Source organism: Rattus norvegicus, chromosome 13, assembly GCF_021556685.1.
Source record: "Rattus norvegicus strain SHRSP/BbbUtx chromosome 13, alternate assembly SHRSP_T2T, whole genome shotgun sequence".
Lineage (NCBI taxonomy): Eukaryota > Metazoa > Chordata > Mammalia > Rodentia > Muridae > Rattus > Rattus norvegicus.
The window spans coordinates 23,726,173-23,746,727 of NC_141546.1; the positions used below are offsets into that span (position 1 = coordinate 23,726,173).

The window sequence follows — 20,555 nt, forward strand, 5'->3', positions numbered from 1 at the left end:
CAGTTCATGGAACCATTAGCAACAGTGCTGGGACAGTGCTGGGTCACCTAAATAGCTGTCATGGTATCAGATGAAATAGTTCTCAAGGAGAGTAGTTTGGTTCATCCATGTAAATTCATTTAGCATGAGCCAGGTCTCTTGCAATGTTGGCATCACTAAGCTATGGTGAAAGTCTCCAAAGAAACACAGAGTAGGTCCCTGGGGAATTCCAGGGTGGAATCGTTGCTCTCTATCTCAGGAACAATGTTATGACAATCAAAAGATAATTTTCATCCTTGATTCTATATTTGTTACTGTAGCCTAATTGGCAAAATCTAGACCTCTGTGTTGTCAAGTCTTAAGAATATTCATGATATCTATAGCGATTACTATATTTTATACTAAAAACCCAATAGTGGTCTTTCAATGACAAATATATTTACAGGACCAAAGATGAACAGTATTTAAAATTAAGACGGTCCTAAAAACATCCTAGTGAACAGTGGCTTTATGGATGAGTATGGCAGCCATTATGGAGACAGTGTGAGGAAACAATGTGATAAAGCAACAATGGTCTAAGAAACAAAGGCTGTGTTGAACAGAGTCGCCTGATGATGTAGTCGTCCTTCCAAGAAGTTATACTTTTTGTCTACCTCAGTTTAGAAATATGAGTCTGTTTGAGAGTAAATGCATCAACGTATATCTTGAAAACAAGTTAGCAAGGGCCATTGAAGATGTGCCCCCATCCAAGAGAATAAGGACTATGCTACCGATGGGAATATAGGAAGTGGTTGTGCTAGTGTGACAGGGTAAGGAAAATGAATGCATGTTGTATTACTGCCAAGAAAGTTCTAGAGTAGTAGACCCAAGGATGTAAAACCAACTGAGTCATCTATTTCTGTCCCAAGCTACTTGATGATTGCACATAAAGATCAAAAAAATAAAGCTTTGAGTTAATAGTCATAATAAACAAGCAAACAAATATGCTCTGAGCTAATTTTACTCTCTATTACTCTCTAGGAGACACTTGGTTTCAAAATGGCCTCCCTTGCTGCAGCAAATGCAGAATTTGGCTTCGACTTATTCAGAGAGATGGATAGTAGTCAAGGAAATGGAAATGTATTCTTCTCTTCCCTGAGCATCTTCACTGCCCTGAGCCTAATCCGTTTGGGTGCTCGAGGTGACTGTGCACGTCAGATTGACAAGGTTAGTGTTACCTGTCCCAATCAATTCTTGGAACAAACTGTTTTCTCCATGAGAATATTTCATGATAAGCACTGGGCTTTACCTCCAGTCCTTGGTTTTCAGCTGGAAGGAAGCAGAAATGAATCTTGAGATGCTTTTACTTGACAGACTGGTTCCCAGACTCCTTTCCCTTTGATAACAGCTGCAGTATCACCTGGACAACTTGGTGGGGATGTAATTTCTTAGGCTGAATTGGGACTATAAGTATAGGTGTGGGTCACCTATCATGGTTTTAGAAACCTCTTTAGGCATACATTATGTTTGAGAGCCACCAGATTAATAGATACAGCTATGCCAGCACTTGACACAGTGTCCCAGTTTTGTTTTGCTTTGTTTATAGTGCTGGGTATGGAACCTTCACACTTGCTAGACAAGTGCTCAACCACAATCTGATGTCCTAGTTTAAGCGTAGGTTACCTGGACACAAATGGTAGTCACAGGCATCTAGATAATAAAGGGCTACCTGAACAGTGTTTACCGTCACCACCTTCTTCTCCACTTTCAGAAAGTGCTTATTAAGGTACTTGTGTACACAGTTCTAAAGAACAGTAGTCAAGGTTTCCTTCTCTTCTCCCAAGAAATTCTCATAGAAATTCAGGAACACAACAGAATCTGTCTTGCCAGTCCCAGATGTTTCTGCAGGCTCAGAAGCCATTTCTTTCTGATCCCTGTTGTGCCTATTATGTTAGTCTAGTACTGTTGAGGGCTATCTATGTATGTCCTTAAACTGCAATGATTTTCTCTATTCCTGCATAACTCAATGAGTCTGTTGCAAGTGGGCAGCCAAGTCAAATGTTGTCAGTTTATTAGGAAACATAAGTTGACAATTGAGGCCGAAGAAGGCTGTACAAAGACAACAGCAGTGACAACTAGCTGTTGATGACATCGGTAGCTAAAACCTCTGGGACAAGCATGCTTTTATTATTATGAAACATAGTTTCATTTGATATTCTCAATAACACGCTGAAGTAGCATTATGATTTTGATTTTTATGGTGGGATTACCAAGCCAACTGTGTGGTGATGGATGCCAGAACTGTGACTCAAACCCTCCCTGGCCTTTGAAAGGAATGTTTCTTGAACTGTGACCAGGTAAACTAACAAAAGCCACTGCCTGGCTGAAGACTTCTTTTCGATCTCTACAGCATCATCCTTCACTTTCATGCATGAACTTCTATAGCTGCTGCTGTCATGATAGCCCACAAGAAACACGAGATGAAAACATCAACTACAGTCATAAGTTTATTTATTCATACAAAGTTTTAGTCCTTTGTGACACACTGAAATGGAAATTAACCTCCAGCATCAGTCTTGCCCCTGTTAGCATCTTTGTACAGCATATTCTCCTGTCTGTCCAAGCATGTAAATGTAGATACACATAAGTCACAGCATAAGTGTGGCGGTCAGGGAATACTACGAGATACTGCTCCTTACTTTCCACTTGTTTGAGATAGAATCTCTTGCTTGTTTCCTCCATAAAATGCTTGGCCAGCTAGCTGCAAGCTTCCAGAAATTCTCCTGTCTCTACATTCCAGCTCCCTGGAGAAGTGCTAGGACTCTTGACTTGTAAATTTCTAGACGCCAGTTTTATGTGAGTTCTGGAGATTCACATTCAAGTTTTCATGTTTGTGTGGTGAGTGTTTTCCCCAGTGAGCCACCTCCCTGGGCCAGTGTTGTTGCTGTCTATAACATTGGAAATGCCTTTGGTTTTAGGTTATCCTTTCCCTAAACCTTAAAACTTCTTTGCTTCCTGATATTTTTTGCTGTGATTGACTTTGGTTACAAAGTTATCTATTTTGCCTCATATTTTTCACTTGGTTCTGATATTGCTGTCCTTCCAATCTACCCCAACACAAGCATTTCTCTTCCCCTTGCTTCTCTCTCCCAAGCTAAATTACTATTCATTTTGTCAAATTTGCATTTATCTTAAACCATGAATTTGGATTATACTATTATTTATAAGTTGTACAAACTTGTGATTCTTAAGATAAAGTTGGGCTCTCCAAACAGCATTTAAAAGTAATAACTGTATGGTGCATTCCTGTTGGAGAACTCTGTGAAAGAAATGACAGTGTGGTGATTTGGCATGAGTGCCTAGGTAGGAGCCTCAGGGAAACATCTACAGCTCTCTTGTTCCCCAAAGCTTAATACAGGGATCTTGAAAGTCTCATGGCAGAGTTTTCAGTCCTTGTCATTATCTGAATTAACTTGGTAACTACTTATTAAAAAGACAAAGAATCTCTGATCTCCCTTCATGCTTATGAAGTCTATGGCAGCATAAAAGGAGCATTTCAGGATGGAAACACAATGTTTCCAGTGGAAAAAGGAATAAATAGCCTTATGATAAAGCCCTTGACATTCTAGTATTTCTCTTTGTTTAACTCTAGCCATGGTAGTATTACTGTCAAACCAACATGTTTGTATGTGCAGATAAAATGGTTGTGTATCTAGGCAGAATTACAGTGCTCCAGAACTCCACAAGCTAACTAGGACTGGTCAGTATAAATAAATCATTGTAAAAATGCAAAGGATAACCTTAAAGATTTAATTGCTAAAACTTTGTTCAAAACTTAAGAGGAACATCTTTTGAATATTTGTATAATTTTCATAAGTTTAGTTCAAAGAATACTATTACTGGAAGACTGAGTCCTAGCATTTCACCTTAGAATCTTATTATTATTTTTTACACTAGAATATTTCCAAGTAACAGCGTACTCACACTGGCTTTAGGACTCTTTTATTATAAAGGGGAATGTTAAGAGATGAAGGGGCTTCACAATAAATGTTAACCAGATGGCTCATTTCTCCTCTTCACATTACTCACTAGCTTATTTTTACAAGGTATGATCTAAAAGCTAAAAGTTTAAAGCTCTAAAGGGGCAAAAATCTGTCAGATTATATTTTACAATTTACCCTCACATGAGACTAAGAAGCCATTGGCAGTGTTCTCAAAGCAGCATGGTGGCCAAACCAGATGTCACTCCAAGTGTAACCCTCACATTCTGAAAGTCAAACTCTTTTCCCTGGCATGTTTCACAGAGCAGAGAACTACCCTTTACTGCTTAGGACCTCTCTTTTTAGGAAAAAATGATACAAAAACATCCCTCAAGGTCAAGGTCAGTAGACATACACTACATTCTGATTCTGTCTCTCTCCTTATAAGACTTTTTCTTTTCACTGAGAAGCAAACTTGACTTATTTTCCCCACACAAATGGTACAAAGTCATGAGGACAAATATTAATAATGAAACAAGATAGTCTAAACTTTTTTCCTCCTAGGTAGCAAACCAAACTATTCCATGGACCAGTAAATCCTTGTTGAAAAGAGACAGGGCATATTTTAAAGCATCAGAGTGCCCTGGCACATTTTGTCTTTAAATTTACTTTTTCTATCAATGGGGAGGGAAAACTACTGTATTTTCTATGCCACTGAACATTTGTGTGTTTGGCCAACTCTGAATGGGACAGGGAGTCTGAGGCTGCTCATCTTTGCAGCACAATGCTAGGGAGAAAACAATACCAGAGATACTGGGCAAAGCAGGAGCAGTCACCTTGGTATCTGCACAGACCCACATTACAAACTTTACATTACTATTAATCTCTATATCAAATTTGTTTTGCTGATATTTTTCTTATTTACAGCACAGCTCACATTATAATTCCAGATTAAGTGCAATTTTTAATTGTCTATTCTCTGTTAAAATTAAGGCTTTGTAAGACTTTATTCTTATTTCTGAATGGTTTCACTTTCAAGGAGTCAACAAGTTAATTAAGAACTTGATGCTGAAAGCCCTTGTGGGGACACTGACTATCATTGGCTTTTTTTGTTTTGTTTTTTATCTTTATTAACTTGAGTATTTCTCATTTACATTTCTATTGTTATTCCCCTTTTGGTTTCCAGGCCAACATCCCCCTAATCCCTCCCCCTCACCTTCTATATGGGCTTCCCCTTCCCACACACCCCCCCCCCCCCCCCCCCCGTTACCATCCTCCCCCCAACAATCACATTCACTGGGGGTTCAGTCTTGGCAGTTTTAATTAAAGTTCCACACAAAATTTCTCTATGCAGCTTCAGGATAGCCCTACCCAGTCAGGAAAACGTAGATCATTGCTGTTGTTTGTTACAAGAAACACAATCAGGATTGGAGGAGTCTTGAGCTGAGTGTGTAGAGCTGATTCATCATGGCAAGTAGTTACCCACATTTTCATACCAGCTGCTGGTGGAGCAAGAGTCTACAGCAGCCTCTGTCTCGTCCATTGCAGTCACATGATCAGTTATTGTATACGTAGGCCATTTTCCCACTTCCGAGGAGAAAGAATATTTCGTATTGTGGATGTCTAGACCTACAGCTACAAAGACTTGGGCACAGTAGCAATTGTTAGAAAGGGTTGTGAGAGCTGTAGTGGAAAAGATGACTAAAGCTGTCTGTTGAAGCACCTGTAAGATCATACATGCTATCTCTCAAGTATAATTGACCCTCACATTTAATGGTTCTTAGATATTCAATGACTACTTTTCACACTCCTGTCATAGTGCCTAGGGAATTAACACTGTCTCATCTCCTACTTGATTAAATATATTTTTCACTTTTTTAACGTTCAATATCAAAGTTGAATAATTAATTGTTAAGTTGTTGTTTATCCAGAATGTACAAAAATAGTTTAGAACTCTTTTAATTTAATTTCAGTTCATGGTACTTATCCCAATGAACAATCTGTGCTTTACTCAAGCCAACACTACAACTTTATTGTCGTCTCAGACAAAGAAGCACAAACGACCAAACCCAAGAAAATTTCACCTTCATATTTTATCTTATCTGGATTGTTCTTTGTATAAAAATTATAATAATTCAATTCAACTTAAAAATAAAATTTTAACAGAGAAACAATAATTATATATGTAAATATGTTCATGGAGCACAATGTGATTTATTGAATAGATCAATATATTACAGAAAGATTAAATCAGACGAATTACTATATTCATCATTTCACTGAATTGGGTTATTCTTTACTAGGTCCATTTTACTTAGCATCAGTGGAGACATTTTCTGATAGACTTTCAAGACATCAGTCTTGAGTGTTAATCTTTTTACCATAGCAGTTTATCACACCTATAGATTTAAGACAAGGAAACTCAAATCCACCTAACTACTTAATCAAAATAGTCCAAGGATCTGTGGCTCATAAGCTGTGTAGGTTCTAGAAAACATTTTAAAATACTTTACAACTGAGCACATGATGTATGATTGCTCACAGTTGACACACTTTTCTCTTTGTGGGGAATTAAAGATGATCAAAAGTGCTTTATAATCTAGCAGTGATTTAAACAATTTGCCAGCAAAACAAAGTTTCCAACTGGGCAAAATTTTTCCAATTATGAATATAATAGATTTCTATTCCAAGTAAAGGCACTTAATATTAAAATTTCTAAACTTTAGACACATAACAATTTATAGAATCTGTAGACATAATCATGAATTGTAGAAAGAAAGTCTAAAAAAATCTCCTTCTTCTGTCCAAAGTTACCAAAATGTCCCTTTGAATTAAGGCTCTATAGTGATCCAGAAGGCAAGTTGTGGTGAGAATGGCTACTGTAAAGATGGTGACTTTAAGAAACACTGTTCCACAATAGTGATAAAACTGCATGGTATTGGGACAGAGATAGACAGGTAGATCAATGGAGTAGAATTGAAGACCCAGAAATGAACCCACACACTATGGTCACTTGATCTTTGACAAATAAGCTAAAACCATCCAATGGGGAAAAAAAACATTTTCAACAAATGGTGCTGGTTCATCTGGAGGATACCATGTAGAATAATGCAAATCAATCCATTCTTCTTACCCTGTACAAAGCTCAAGTCCAAGTGGATCAAGGACCTCCACATAAAACCAGATACACTGAATCTAATAGAAGAGAAAGTGGGGAAAAGCCTCAAACACATGGGCACAGGGGAAATTTTCCTGAACAGAACACCAATGGCTTATGCTCTAAGATCAAGAATCAACAAGTGGGACCTCATAAAATTGCAAAGCTTCTATAAGGCAAAGGACACTGTCAGTAGGACAAAACAGCAACCAACAGATTGGGAAAAGGTCTTTAGAGGGCTAATATCTAATAATTCAAGAAGTTAAACTCCAGAGAACCAATTATGGGGTACAGTGATAAACAAGAATTCTCAACTGAGGAATATCAAATGTCTGAGAAGCACCTAAAGAAATGTTCAATATCCTTAGTCATCAGGTAAATGCAAATCAAAATGACCCTGAGATTCAACCTCACACCAGTCAGAATGGCTAAGATCAAAAATTCAGGTGACAACAGATGTTGGTGAGGATGTGGAGAAAAGAAGAACACTTCTCCATTGCTGGTGGGACTGCAAGCTGGTACAACTACTCTGGAAATCACTCTGGTGATTCCTCAGAAAATTGGACATAGTACTACCTGAGGACCCAACTATACCACTCCTGGGCATACACCCAAAAGATGTTTCAACATGTAGTAAGGACACATGCTCCACTATGCTTATAGTAGCCATATTTATAATAGCCAGAGGCTGGAAACAATGCAGATGTCCCTCAGCAGAGGAATGGATACAGAAAATGTGGTACATTCACACAATGGAGTACTACTCAGCTATGAAAAACAATGACTTTATGAAATTTGAAGGCAAATGGATGGATTTAGAAAATATCATCCTGAGTAAGGTCACAAAAGAACACAAAAGGAAATACAGGGATAAAGAGTGGAGCAGAAACTGAAGGAAAGGCCATCCAGAGACTGCCCCACCTGGGAATCCATCTCACATGCACACACCAAACCTAGACACTATTGCTAATGCCAAGAAGTACTCCCTGACAGTAGCCTGATACAACTGTCTCCTGAGAGGCTCTGCCAGATCCTGACCAATATGGTTGCGGATGCTCTAAGCCAATGAATTGAACTGATCGCAAGGACCCCAATGGAGGAGTTAGGGGAAGGACTTAAGGAAATGAAGGGGCTTTATCTGGCATCAATGGGAGGGAAGGCCCTAGGTCCTGTGAGGCTTGATGCCCCAGTATAGAGGAATGCTATGGCGGTGAGGGGAGAGTGAATGGTTTGGAGCACAACCTCACAGAAGCAGGGTAAAGGGGGACGGGATAGGGGTTTTGCAGAGGGGAAATCAGGAAATGAATAATGTTTGAAATGTAAATAAATAAAATATCCAATTTAAAACAATTAAAATATAAGAAGTTTTTTTTAAAAAGAAAGTGCCCTACAAAAAACAAAAAGAGATCAAACAGTCATCACACCATATCTGCTACCACAGGAAGATTTTTCCATTAGTCAAAAATGTTCCTTACCAAATCAAAAATCACATTTAATACAAAAACAGAACATTAAACTTGATCAATGCAAATGAATACCCCCTCAAAAAATCTTTGTAATGCATCACTGGTGCAAGAGAACTTGTAGCTGTTAAGAGTGGGGAAAATGGGAAGAAAAATCTGTGTTTCTGCACCTACAGAAATACTTACAGGGTAAAATAGAAATATAGCCAAGTAATTATGTTTGATATTATTAATAGCTTGAGAATTGGGGTAAAGTTCATACAATGAGTTCCTGACGTGGTGAAGATGATACTTTGTTTGAGAACATGACAAATTTAAGTAAAACTTAATATTAGTTCTTAAAGTGAAATCTGAAGGCATGTAGAGAACATAGCTGATGTAAAATGCTAGTGGATTTATGGTTCCAAATTAGCTTAAAAATGGGAAGGGGACTCAGATTCTTGTGTGCAAGATTTAAGGAAACATTACATAAACCCATGAATTGTAGAACTGATGAGTATTGACTCAAATACTCCAATGAACCCAAAGTGAGGCTTGGGTATTACATAGGTCCCCAAATATGTTTACTATTGTGCATTGCTTATAGAGGACATTGTGATAGTGTTTCAATGGACTCTATTGAAAACTATTGTGCAGTACTTGTACCTTTGTTTGTAATTTTCTGTTGCTGTTACAAAACAGCAGGGAAAATTGACTGTTAATGTACACAGGTATGTTTGGGTTCACAGTTCCAGAAGTTTCCATCTGTAGTTGTGTGGCTGTCACTCACCTCATAACAGCAAGAGATGAAGCTGAGAAAGCTATTTCTTCCCCAAGAATTCATGAAACCAGCAATACAGAACTAGATTAAGCCACTGGGGGATTCAGAGCTCTAATGATCCAATCCTCTTTCAGAATTCTTACCTCTGACCAGAGCCCAGGAGACTAAGACTCCCTCACACAAAATCTGGGGGTTTTTGAGATAAAATATTTCAATGCCCACATGCACACTGAACCTTGATGATCACATTTAGAGGAAGCAACACCACAGTAAAATTTACTAAGTTAATGTAAATCCATCAATCATGGGCAATCTCAGCATCTTAAACTGGAAAAAAAATGAGGTAAAGATGAAAAGTAGAGCCCATTTTTCTGCTTAAAACATTGACATTCTTTTGGAATCATGAGAAAAGTAAGCTCTAGGACACTAGTGGCATTGAACAGATACTAGATAACTGTTTTCAGAAAAGAGTTTTATTGTCAAATCTCTTGCTAAGTTATCTGCTTCTGACAGCGATTTTTGTGTCATGTCTGCAGGCCCTGCACTTTATCTCCCCATCAAGACAAGGGAATTCATCGAACAGTCAGGTAAAGGGAGCAGATTCCTCAAAGAAAGAGACAACTAGAAACAAAATGGAAGAAAACCCTGCACTTTGAATATTTTTTAATGATTTTTAGTCTATTGAAACAAAGATATCCACTTTAAATCCCCCAAATCTCAAATGTGGTTATATAAGAATATCAAATATAATTTTTATAATTTAATTAGTAATTTACGAATACTTTGTTTGCTTGCCAAGTTGTAATACAATATTGATGATCAGCCTTTTTCTTTTGTCCTTTATAGGTAAATTAATCAATGTGTGTCTTTGAGTAATCAATAGTGTCCTATTGATAACCTCATTTCACTAAACTTTTTTTCAGTTTGATTGCAGACAATATGATGCGGGAGGGTAGAGACACTGATATGTATGAGAATTTGCTACTTTTGAAGCAATATTTTCCAGTTCTTTTATAGAAAAAATATACGTGATTTATTTCATGTTAAGTGATAGTATGCATGTGTGCAGTATGAAATTGAATTTGTATGCCTCTGTTTGAAAACAGCTAGGACTGCAATATCAATTGAAAAGAGTTCTTGCTGACATAAACTCATCTCATAAGGATTATGAACTCAGCATTGCCAATGGAGTTTTTGCAGAGAAAGTGTTTGATTTTCATAAGGTAAGTATTATCCCAGACAGTTACATCCACTCTGAACTTGAACCTTGTCCAATCTATCATATGAATAATGTCTTCTTCTTTCCTATGAGGCATAAAATGTTATTATTGTTGCTGCTACTATGATCTTCAAAATACTACCTTTCCACCCAGTGATTTCCATATTCAGGATGGTTCAGCTGATGGACAGATTACAAAGACAGAGGCCATTGCCAGTAGTGATGTTGAGTTGAGCTGGAACTAGAAGTGGTAATGGGGCACACAGGGAGTCTATTATTGTAGAGCTGAGCTACTGCTTCCTCTGAGCTTCAGGTCTACTGAGACAGTTGTGATTCCCAGTGAGTTGGCCCTCTTTGTCATTGTTTTTTTCTCACTTAGACTCCTCGCTTTTTCTTCTAGCTTTTTGCTCTTAGTGATGTTGTTTTTACATGAGTTTTTCCCAAGGAAATAGCCAAATAAGGTCAGCCATTGCAGACATTGGCAGAGAAGAAGCTCAGATTTAACAAGAGATATATATGTCAGTTGACTAATATTTCTGAATGTTATTGAGAATCAATGCATCATCACAGTACCTTGTGTACTGAAAGGCTATGAGATGCAAATTATACTCTCTAAACTACTGCACTCAGCTTATTTTGGAACCTTCATTATTTTGATAATCAGAAGCTATTCATTTGGTTAGGACTTGTAAGCAGCCAAATTTCCCATATTTCTCTGGGAATGTATCACCCTTCTATTTATCTACTATTCAACCAACCATCCATAAAACTGTTTCAGTTGCACACTGGGTAAATCTCCTGTATCTTTGCCAACTCTCTGTATTCCACCCAACCATTACTGTTCTTTCTGACTGTCATCCACTGAAATACTTTGTCCCTCCCCAGAACCACTCCCAAATCCTTTGGTGTCCTGCCAATTTGAAGGTAATAGGCCACTTTTTATTTTTCCATCATTTCAAAAGGTTTCTATGCAGTTTTAAGAGAGCCATTTTGTGTTTATCATATTTGAATTTCTTATTCCCGTGCAGATTGCTAACTCATTCTCAAAGAAATGCTAAACCATTTAAATTTGGAGTTGACTTGTCTACTATGTTATTATTTACAACAATTTCCCATGTACTTCTTTTTCCTGACTCTCATGGCATGAAAAGATACTGTAGCAAGAATTACATGTGGCACGGTGAAAGCAAGATTCGATCAAGATCATGGAAATTAGGGAGATCACTCATTTTAATCAAAATGTACTTCTGACACTTTCCTCCCACTAGCTCCTCCACGTCACCTCTCTCCAACCCTTACTTTACCTCCACTACTTCCAAATAGAGAGCATCTTTCTCTCTGATTATTATGGCTAACACACACATACACATGCACACACACACACATACACATGCACACACACACACACACACACACACACATACACACACTTTTAACCAAAAATATATTTGTAACTAAATAATCAAATAACAAGAAAACAGAGAAAATGTATATACACATACATATACATACACACATATATATTGTTTGTATGTATATGGTTTGAGTACTAACCTCTTTTACATTGGACAACCAATAAAGAGGCTAATCCATGGGAGAGGTTCATTTTCGTCTCTTTAGCCACCATTAATTACCTATTTTTTTTTCCTAGGGGCGAGCCCCTTCAGAAAGTTTCCCCTTCCAAGTTAACATGTCCCCTAATATTGCCAGTGTTTTAATCTTTTGATTACTCATTTCTGAAAGTGATTGTATCACAAAAGATTTCTTGGTATTCTGGTTCTTGTAGTCTTTCCATCCACTCTTTCTAGATTTTCTCTGAGCCATAGATTCGAAAGCTGTGATGTGGATGCTTCTGTTGGGGCTGGGCTTCCCGTGATCTGTTGATCTCTGTATTGTATCTAGTTGTGGTTTTCTGTGATAGTTTCCATTTTCTGTACTGAGAAGCTTCTTTGATGAGGGTTGGTATAAGGATACGATTTATAATGTAGTTTGGAATATGCTGCTCTAGAGACATAGTAGTAATAGATTCTTTTCTAATGCCCATGACCTCACTTTTCTCTCCTACTGAGGGGTCTTAAATCTTGTTAGTCTCTTGGGTACCATCAACACGTGAGTGCCACTTACTGCACCACTATGTATATATTGTCTTCCTGGTCATTAGCAGGACTTGACTCATAGGTGTTTCAAACATGTCAGACTGCTTAATTTTTCTCTCCCTTGGAAGCTAACATAGTATATTCTGGATTGATAAAAGAGACTGTAGGAAAGAGGCTTTCAGTTCAGATCCAGCTTGAATCATCTGAGTCCTCTGTCCCAAGTCTGTGCTATCTTCAACAATAACAACACAGACTCAACTCCTGAGAGACAAGCAGGACTATATCAATAATTTATATAGTTTTTGGAGTCATTTTTATTACTCTGAGTGGCCATTCAAAAGGAAGTTTCTCATGCCTGGTTGTGAGATTTTTGTTAGTCCATAGTTTTTATGGGGAGCATTGTCAGCTCAAGTGACTTCACTACTTTTAGTGTGTGTGTGTGTGTGTGTGTGTGTTTGTGTGTGTAAACGTATATGTTATAAACATATTATTATAATTTTAGGCAAATATATGATAATAATTCCATGAGATTTTATCAAGCAACTTTGCTATTGCTTGTCTTCTCAAACATCTACAAATATAATTGGTTATTCCTGCTTCCCCTTCTATTTTTTATCTTTTTAGCTTTTATTGGTTCTTTGTTAATTTTATATCATGCACTCTAATCCCATTTATCTTCCTCTCCCCTTGTACCCTCCCTCCACCTTTGCAACCTTCTCCTCAACAAAGAAAAACAATTTCATTGTGGAAGCTCTAGTATATCACAGTGTGCCCTACAGTATGCCATATTTTAGTCATTGAAATGACTTTGTTTGGTTTAGGGCCTCTGGTTTCTGATATTGTATCAATTCTGCAAACTCACTGGGATTCCTCTCAGATATTCTGTTGTCACCTCTTTCATGGAGATTCTGTAGATATAGACATGTAGGACTGACCTCTTCAAGCACCCAGCAATTCATCGATGGTGTAGATATTGGGGTGGACCAATTCACAGATCTGGATCTGGGTCTGAGAAATATCTAAGCTGGTCAACCCACTCTCTCTCCAGCTTTCATGACCTCGGACCATCAACCCTTGCAAGCTGGGCTAGCTCTAAAGTTCTGCCCAGGAGAGGTTCAGGGCCTACTCTCCTGAGTGTTATAGCTGGTGAAGGATAGGGTCAGTTCTCCCACTCTAATGATCCCAGGGCCAGCTCTTCGAACTGCCATTGCCAAGGAACAAGGGAAAGGAGAAAGTTGTCTATTCTATTCATGCCACTACATAGGACACAAGTTGTGAGACCAGTTCTCTTATCCTAACAGGTTGAGGCTGGTTTACTTGCAACCCCCACATCCAGGGACAGTTGTACTGTATCACCCAGTTGAGGAGTAGGGTCTGTTCTCCTGAATGTCACAGCTACTCTCCCAACTGCCATAGGCAGCAAGGGGTGAGGGCCAGGAGGATATCTGTCCCTTGATCTTACTATGAAACAGCAGACAAATTGTAGGACCAGCTCTCCCAGGGTCACCTCTACCCAGATGAGGAGCAGGACCTGCTCACCCATGTGCTGCGACATGTGAGAAGCAGGGCCAGCTTTCCAGCTCTCATAAACTTGGGGAGCAAGGTCTCCTGCCTTCTTGGGGGAGGTGGTGAGGAGTGAGAGGGAAGGAGGGTATCTCTTCTTTGTTCACCCCATTGCTAAAAATATTAGTGGTATGGCTCATGGTAGGATGCTCACATCCTTGGGTTGGATCACCCTTAAGTCCTGCAGTGTGAAATACCACTCTTCCAAGTACTACAGCTGGCTAAGGACAGGGTCAGCACTTCTCCTCTCATATTCTCAGAGCCAATTCTCCAAAGACGCACATGTGATGGGTGCAGACATTTCTGTATAGCCCCCAGACACCCCAGGATGCAGCCCAGACCAAGGGTGTCCACAAGGCCTTTGTTGGTAACAGACCATAGACCATGCAGGATAATGAAGCCAGACTTGGAGTCTAGAGGCAGCACAGGCCAGGACTCTACCATCATCACAGGTGCCATAACCAGCTATGCACATCAGGCTGTTCCTCAGTCCCTCAAGTCAGCAGTTCTCCCTTTCTTCATTGTGCTTACACACTTCTGGTTCTCTTTCTCTTCCATTTCTCCACTACTTACTTGCTCCTTTCAGTGACATCTGGGATCTTTGAGTGTCTAGAGTCATCTCAGAAGCAGTCTCAGGAGTGTTATGCTCTGCTCATGCCTTAGGGTACTGGACAGTGGTCATCTCAGGCATGTTCTGCCCCTCTCCTAGGCCTGCATGACACTTGACTGATGGTCAGCTTACACTAGCTCCAAGTCTGGGCCCACCCGAGTACTCCATGTGTCTCAGGCTCATTCCCACCAGAGTCCATGGTGCTATTCTGGGTTCTTCTAAGTCTTTATCCTGGGAGCCCTGTTCCCCTTGTACCCCTGGTGTCAGACTGACTGTCATCTCTGGCTCTCCATTTTTGGGGAGTGTTAAGCTACTGAACATTTAGACTTCGACAGGTCAGAACACTGAGCATAGACATGCCATTTCTCCTCTCTGCCAACTATTGATGTTTTAGGATACAGCCTCATTACCTGCAAAACTCTAGGGGAAGAATCTCTCTTATTTTCAATGATGCCTATAAATGTGTGTCTTTCTAGGGATATGTGCTCATGAGTATGCTAGAGAGGTCATTGGATACCCTAGAGCTGTAGTTACAGGGTTATGATCCATCCAACATGGGTGCTAGGAGCTGAACTTGGGACCTCTGGAAGATTGGCAAATACTCTTAAAGTCCAAGCACTTGATGCAGTGCTCACAGTTAGTGATTCTAAAAACTATTCTTGAACTTAAATATAACAAATTCCCAAGCTAGATGATCTCCATTTTTGTTTTTATGTTGTTCTTTTTATTGATATTTGATTATGAATGAAAATACTATTGATAAAAATTTTCTGTATAAATAATATGGTTTTTAAAAGATCCAATCATTACTTCTGATTATTTTACTTCCTATTTTTATACTTTATACTAATTACATACTGCAAATGACATACTGTGTAATTTGGGTATCTTCAATACTATTGTGAATTGGGAACTTCTAACCCAGTGGATGCTCTTCCCACATTTTTCTGTATAGTTTTCTGACCTTTCGCCCCTGATGTTTTAGTAATTTAATCACTGAATCTATTCAAAACTAGCAAGTTGCTAACCTCTGACTAGAGAAATTCTTCAGCTTTTTGAATTATTCAATCATTTGTCTTTTCTCCTTTCTCAGTGTATTCATTGTTATAACCCACTCCTCATGAATTCATTCTTTAACCATTCCTTAAACATTGCCATTCTTCCCTAAGCAGCCTTGCAAATCCAGATCATTGCTGCAGATTTCCTTGGTGATTGTGTATATGCTACTAAGTATTAGCTAGAAAAATACCTAAATGTACAGTTGTTAATATATTAGCAGTTACTGTATCACCAGTATCTGGTCTGAGCTAGGCTTTCCTTTGTGACTTATTCTGAACAGTTAACATACTTCCTAGAAATTCCTTCTTTTATGTTTTTATACAAATAGACACATATTCTTGATTTTTCATTATTTTCTGATTATTTTATATTTGTCTTTTGTATATCAGTGTTTCCAATCATCCTTGAAATTGAAGTTTTTTGAGGATTCCAATTTTATTACATTTATTTTAATCTATCTTTTTATATAGATAAGTGATATACAAATATAATTTCCATGTTCTCAAGGAAGTCTTTCATATCTCTGTGTGTTTTCATAGTTGTGTATTGGGTCATACTTCAGTTTCAAGATAAATTTTATACTATTTAAGACCTCAAGAGAGTATCATGTTTTATGCTTCTAGAAAGTCCTTATTTGTTCCCTGTAATGAACAATACAAAAAAGCATTTTGTTATCCTTGCTGTCTCTTTTCCCCCAGCATTTATATTTCATAACTAAATGTGTTCTATTAGCTCTTCTTCCCACTTACAACTCTAATTTAAAAAAACAAAACAAAACATTAGAATAGAAAAAATCAAACTCAGAAAAGACAGATGGGGAAGGGTATGAGACACAGAGGGAAAGGAAGGGAGATACTAGAGGGTGATATGAATAAATATCACAATATATTGCATACATGCATGAACTATAAAATGTTTTCTATTGGAAAATTATTTACATTTCGAATGTTACCTCCTTTCCAGGTTCTCCCTCTCCCTCTCTTCTATGAGGGGCTCCCCCATCCACCCACCCACTCCCGCCTCCCCGCCCTGGCATAGCCCTACACTGGGGCATCTAAGCTTCACGGGACCAAGGGCCTCTTTTCCCATTGATGTCAGACAAAGCCATTGTCTGCTACATGTGCAGCTGGAGCCATGGTACCTTCATGCATATTCTTAGGTTGGTAGTTTAGTCCCTGGGAGCTCTGGGTGGTCTGGTTGGCTGATACTGTTGTTCTTCCTATGAGATTGCAAACCTCTTCAACTCTTTCAGTCCTATCTCTAACTCTTCCATTTGGGTCCCCATGCTGAGAATGAGCATTCTGTGCTCATTGGCTGTGAGCATTCACCTCTGTATTTGTCAGGCTTTGGCAGAGCCTCTCAGAAGATAGCTGTATCAGGCTCCTGTCAGCTAGCAATTCTTGGCATCTGCAGTAGTGTCTGGGTTTGGTGTCCCTGTATGCGATGAATCCCCAGGTGGGACAGTCTCTGAATGACTGTTCCTTCAGTCTCTGCTTCACTCTTTGTCTTGGTATTTCCTTTAGACAGCAGTTCTGGCTAAAAAGTTTGGAGATGGGTGTGTGGTCCCATCCCCCAACCATTGCCCTTGCCTCACCTCTGGATATGGTCTCTTCAGGGTCTCTCCCCACATTGTTGGGCATTTGAGCTTATCTCATCTCTGTTGTGTCCTGAGAGCCTCTTGCTTTCCTGGCATCTGGGACTTGCCCGTGGCTTCCCCCAGATCCCCATCCTCCAACGGTACACACCTATGTTCAAAACCTGACCTTGTGTCTCCTCCCATATCTGATCCTGCCTTTCTTTTCCCCCTCCCACTCCTTTCTTCTCCCCAAGTCCCTCCCACCCTCTACCTCCCTTGAGTATTTTGTTCGACCTTCTTAAAAGGACTGAAGCATCTACATCTGGTCTTCCTTCTCATGAGCTTCCTATGATCTGTGAATTGTATCTAGGGTATTACAAGCTTTTGGGCTAATATCAATGAGTACATATCTTGTGTGTTATTTTGGGACTGGGTTACCTAAGAATTTCATGTTTTTAATAGCTGAGTAGTACTCCAACGTGTAAATGTACCATATTTTCTCTATGACATTTGGGTTGTTTCCAGCTTCTGGCTATTATAAATAAGGCTGCTATGAACACAGTGGAGCATGTGTCCTTGTTATAGGTTAGAGCATCTTTTGGGTATATGCCTGGGAGTAGTATAACTGGATCCTCAGGTACAATTTACTGAGGACCTGCCAGACTGATTTCTAGAGTGGTTGAACCAGCTTTCCATCCCACCAACAATAAAGCAATATACTGGAAACCAGCAGGCAACATTAAAATAAATGGAGAGAAACTTGAAGCAATCCCACTAAAATCAGAGACTAGAAAAGGTTGCCCACTCTCTACCTTCCTATAAAATATAATACTTGAAATCCTAGCCGACAACAATATGGCTAGGATCTATTAGACAACAAAAGGAGGTCAAAGGAATAATAATTGGAAAGGAAGAAGTCAACACATCACTATTTGCAGATGATATCATAGTATACTTAAGTGACCCCAAAAATTCCACCAGAAAACTCCTTTAGCTAATAAACAACTTCTGGAAAGTGGCTGCATATAAAATTAACTCATGTAAATAAGTAGCCTTCCTCTACTCAAAGGCTAAAGGGGCTGGGTAAGAATTAGGGAAACAATATCCTTCACAATAGTCACAAATAATGAATAACATCTTTGTGTGACTGTAATCAACCAGTGAAAGATTTGGATGAAAAGAACTTCAAGTTTCTGAAGAAAGAAATTGAAGACCTCAGAAGATGGACAGATTCCCCCATGCTTGTGGATTGGCAGGATTAATATGGTAAAAATGGTCATTTTGCTGAAAATAATCTACAGATTCAGTACAATCCCCATCAAAATTTCAACTCAATTCTTAATAGAGTTAGAAAGAGCAATTTGTAAGTTCACTTGTAATAATCAAAAAACCCAGGATAGGAAAAACTATTCTTCACAATAAAAGAACTACTGGGGGAAATCTTCATCCCTGACCTTAAGCAGTATTACAGAGCAATAGTGCTAAAAACTGTATGGTATTGGTACAGAGACAGGCAGGTACACCAGTAAAATTGAATTGAAGACCCAGAAGTGAACCTACACACCTACGGTCACTTGATCTTTGACAAAGGAGCTAAGACCATCCAATGGAAAATGATAGCATTTTTAACAAATGGTGCTGGTTCAACTGGAGGTCAGCATGTAGAAGTATGCAAAGCAGTACATTTTTAATCACCCTATACAAATCTTAGGTCCAAGTGGATCAAGGACCTCCACCTAAAACCAGATATGCTCAAACTAATAGAAGAAAAAGTGGGGAAGCGTCTCAATCACATGGGTATTAGGGAAAATTTCCTGAACAAAACACCAATGGCTTATTGCTCTAAGATAAAGATTCAACAAATGGACTTCATAAAACTGCAACACTTCTATAAGGCAAAGGACACTGTCATTAGGACAAAATGGGAACCAACAGATTGGGAAAATATCTTTACTAATCCTACATCAGATAGAGGGCTAATATCCAATATATACAAGAACCCAAGAAGTTAGTCTCCAGAAAACCAAATAATCCTATTAAAATAGGGTACAGAGCTAAACAAAGAATTCTCAATTGAGGATTATTGAATGGCTGAGATGCACCTAAAGAAATGTTTAACATCCTTAATCATCAGGGAAATGCAAATCAAAACAAACCTGAGATTCTACCACGCACAAGTCAGAATGGCTAAGATCAAAAACTCAGGTGAAAACATGCTGGCAAGGATGTGAACACTCCTTTATTATTGGTGGGATTGCAAACTTGTACAACCACTCTGGAAATCAGTCTGGAGGTTTCTTAGAAAAGTGGACATTGCACTACCTGAGGACCCAACTATACTTCTCCTGGTCATATACCCAAAAGATGCTCCAACATACAACAAAGACATATGCTCCACTATGATCATAGCAGTCTTATTTATAATAGCCAGAAGCTGGAAACAACCCAGATGCCCTTCAATGGAGAAATGTATTCAGAAAATGTGGTTCATCTACATAATGGAGTACTATTCAGCTATCAAAAACAAGGACTTCATGAACTTCGTAGGCAAATGGATTGAACTACAAAATATCATCCTGTGTGAAATAACCCAATCACAGAAAAACACACATGGTATGTACTCACTGATAAGTGGATATTAGCCCTAAAGCTTAAGTTACCCAAGATACAACTCACAGAACACATGAAGCTCAAGAAGAAGGATGACCAAAATGCAGATGCTTCACTTCTTCTTAAAAGGGTAGACAAAAATAACCATAGGAGGAGATATAGAGGCAAAGTTTAGAGCAGAGATTGAAGGACCAGCCATTGAGAGCCTACCCCACATGTGGCCCATATATGTACAGCCACCAAAACTAGATAAGATTGATCAAGCTAAGAAGTGCATGCTGACAGGAACCAAGTATAGATGTCTCCTGAGAGACACAGCCAGAGCATGTCAAATACAGAGGCGAATGCTAGTAGCAAACCACTGAACTGAGAATGGGACTCCCATTGGAGGAATTAGAGAAAGAATTGAAAGAGCTGAAGGGGCTTACAACCCCATAAGAACAACAATGCCAACCAACCAGAGCTCCCAGGGACTAAACCAAAGACTATACATGTACTGACCCA

At 38.9% G+C, this 20,555-nt stretch overlaps 1 protein-coding gene and 1 non-coding gene across 3 annotated transcripts in view; one reads left to right on the forward strand and one right to left on the reverse strand.

Annotated features, from left to right (window-relative positions):
• The window catches only part of Serpinb7 (serpin family B member 7), a 72,555-nt gene that overhangs the window by 29,267 nt on the left and 22,733 nt on the right, over positions 1-20,555 (forward strand). For both annotated transcript variants that reach the window (XM_087579892.1, NM_130404.2), the window contains 3 exon segments: positions 1,000-1,185; positions 9,855-9,905; positions 10,425-10,541. In XM_087579892.1, coding sequence (XP_087436018.1) covers positions 1,018-1,185; positions 9,855-9,905; positions 10,425-10,541 — 336 coding nt within the window. In that variant the 5' untranslated portion in view covers positions 1,000-1,017.
• LOC120096417 (small nucleolar RNA SNORA17) lies at positions 15,108-15,237 on the reverse strand. Its single transcript, XR_015636434.1, has one exon. It is a non-coding gene; the product is annotated as a small nucleolar RNA SNORA17 (small nucleolar RNA).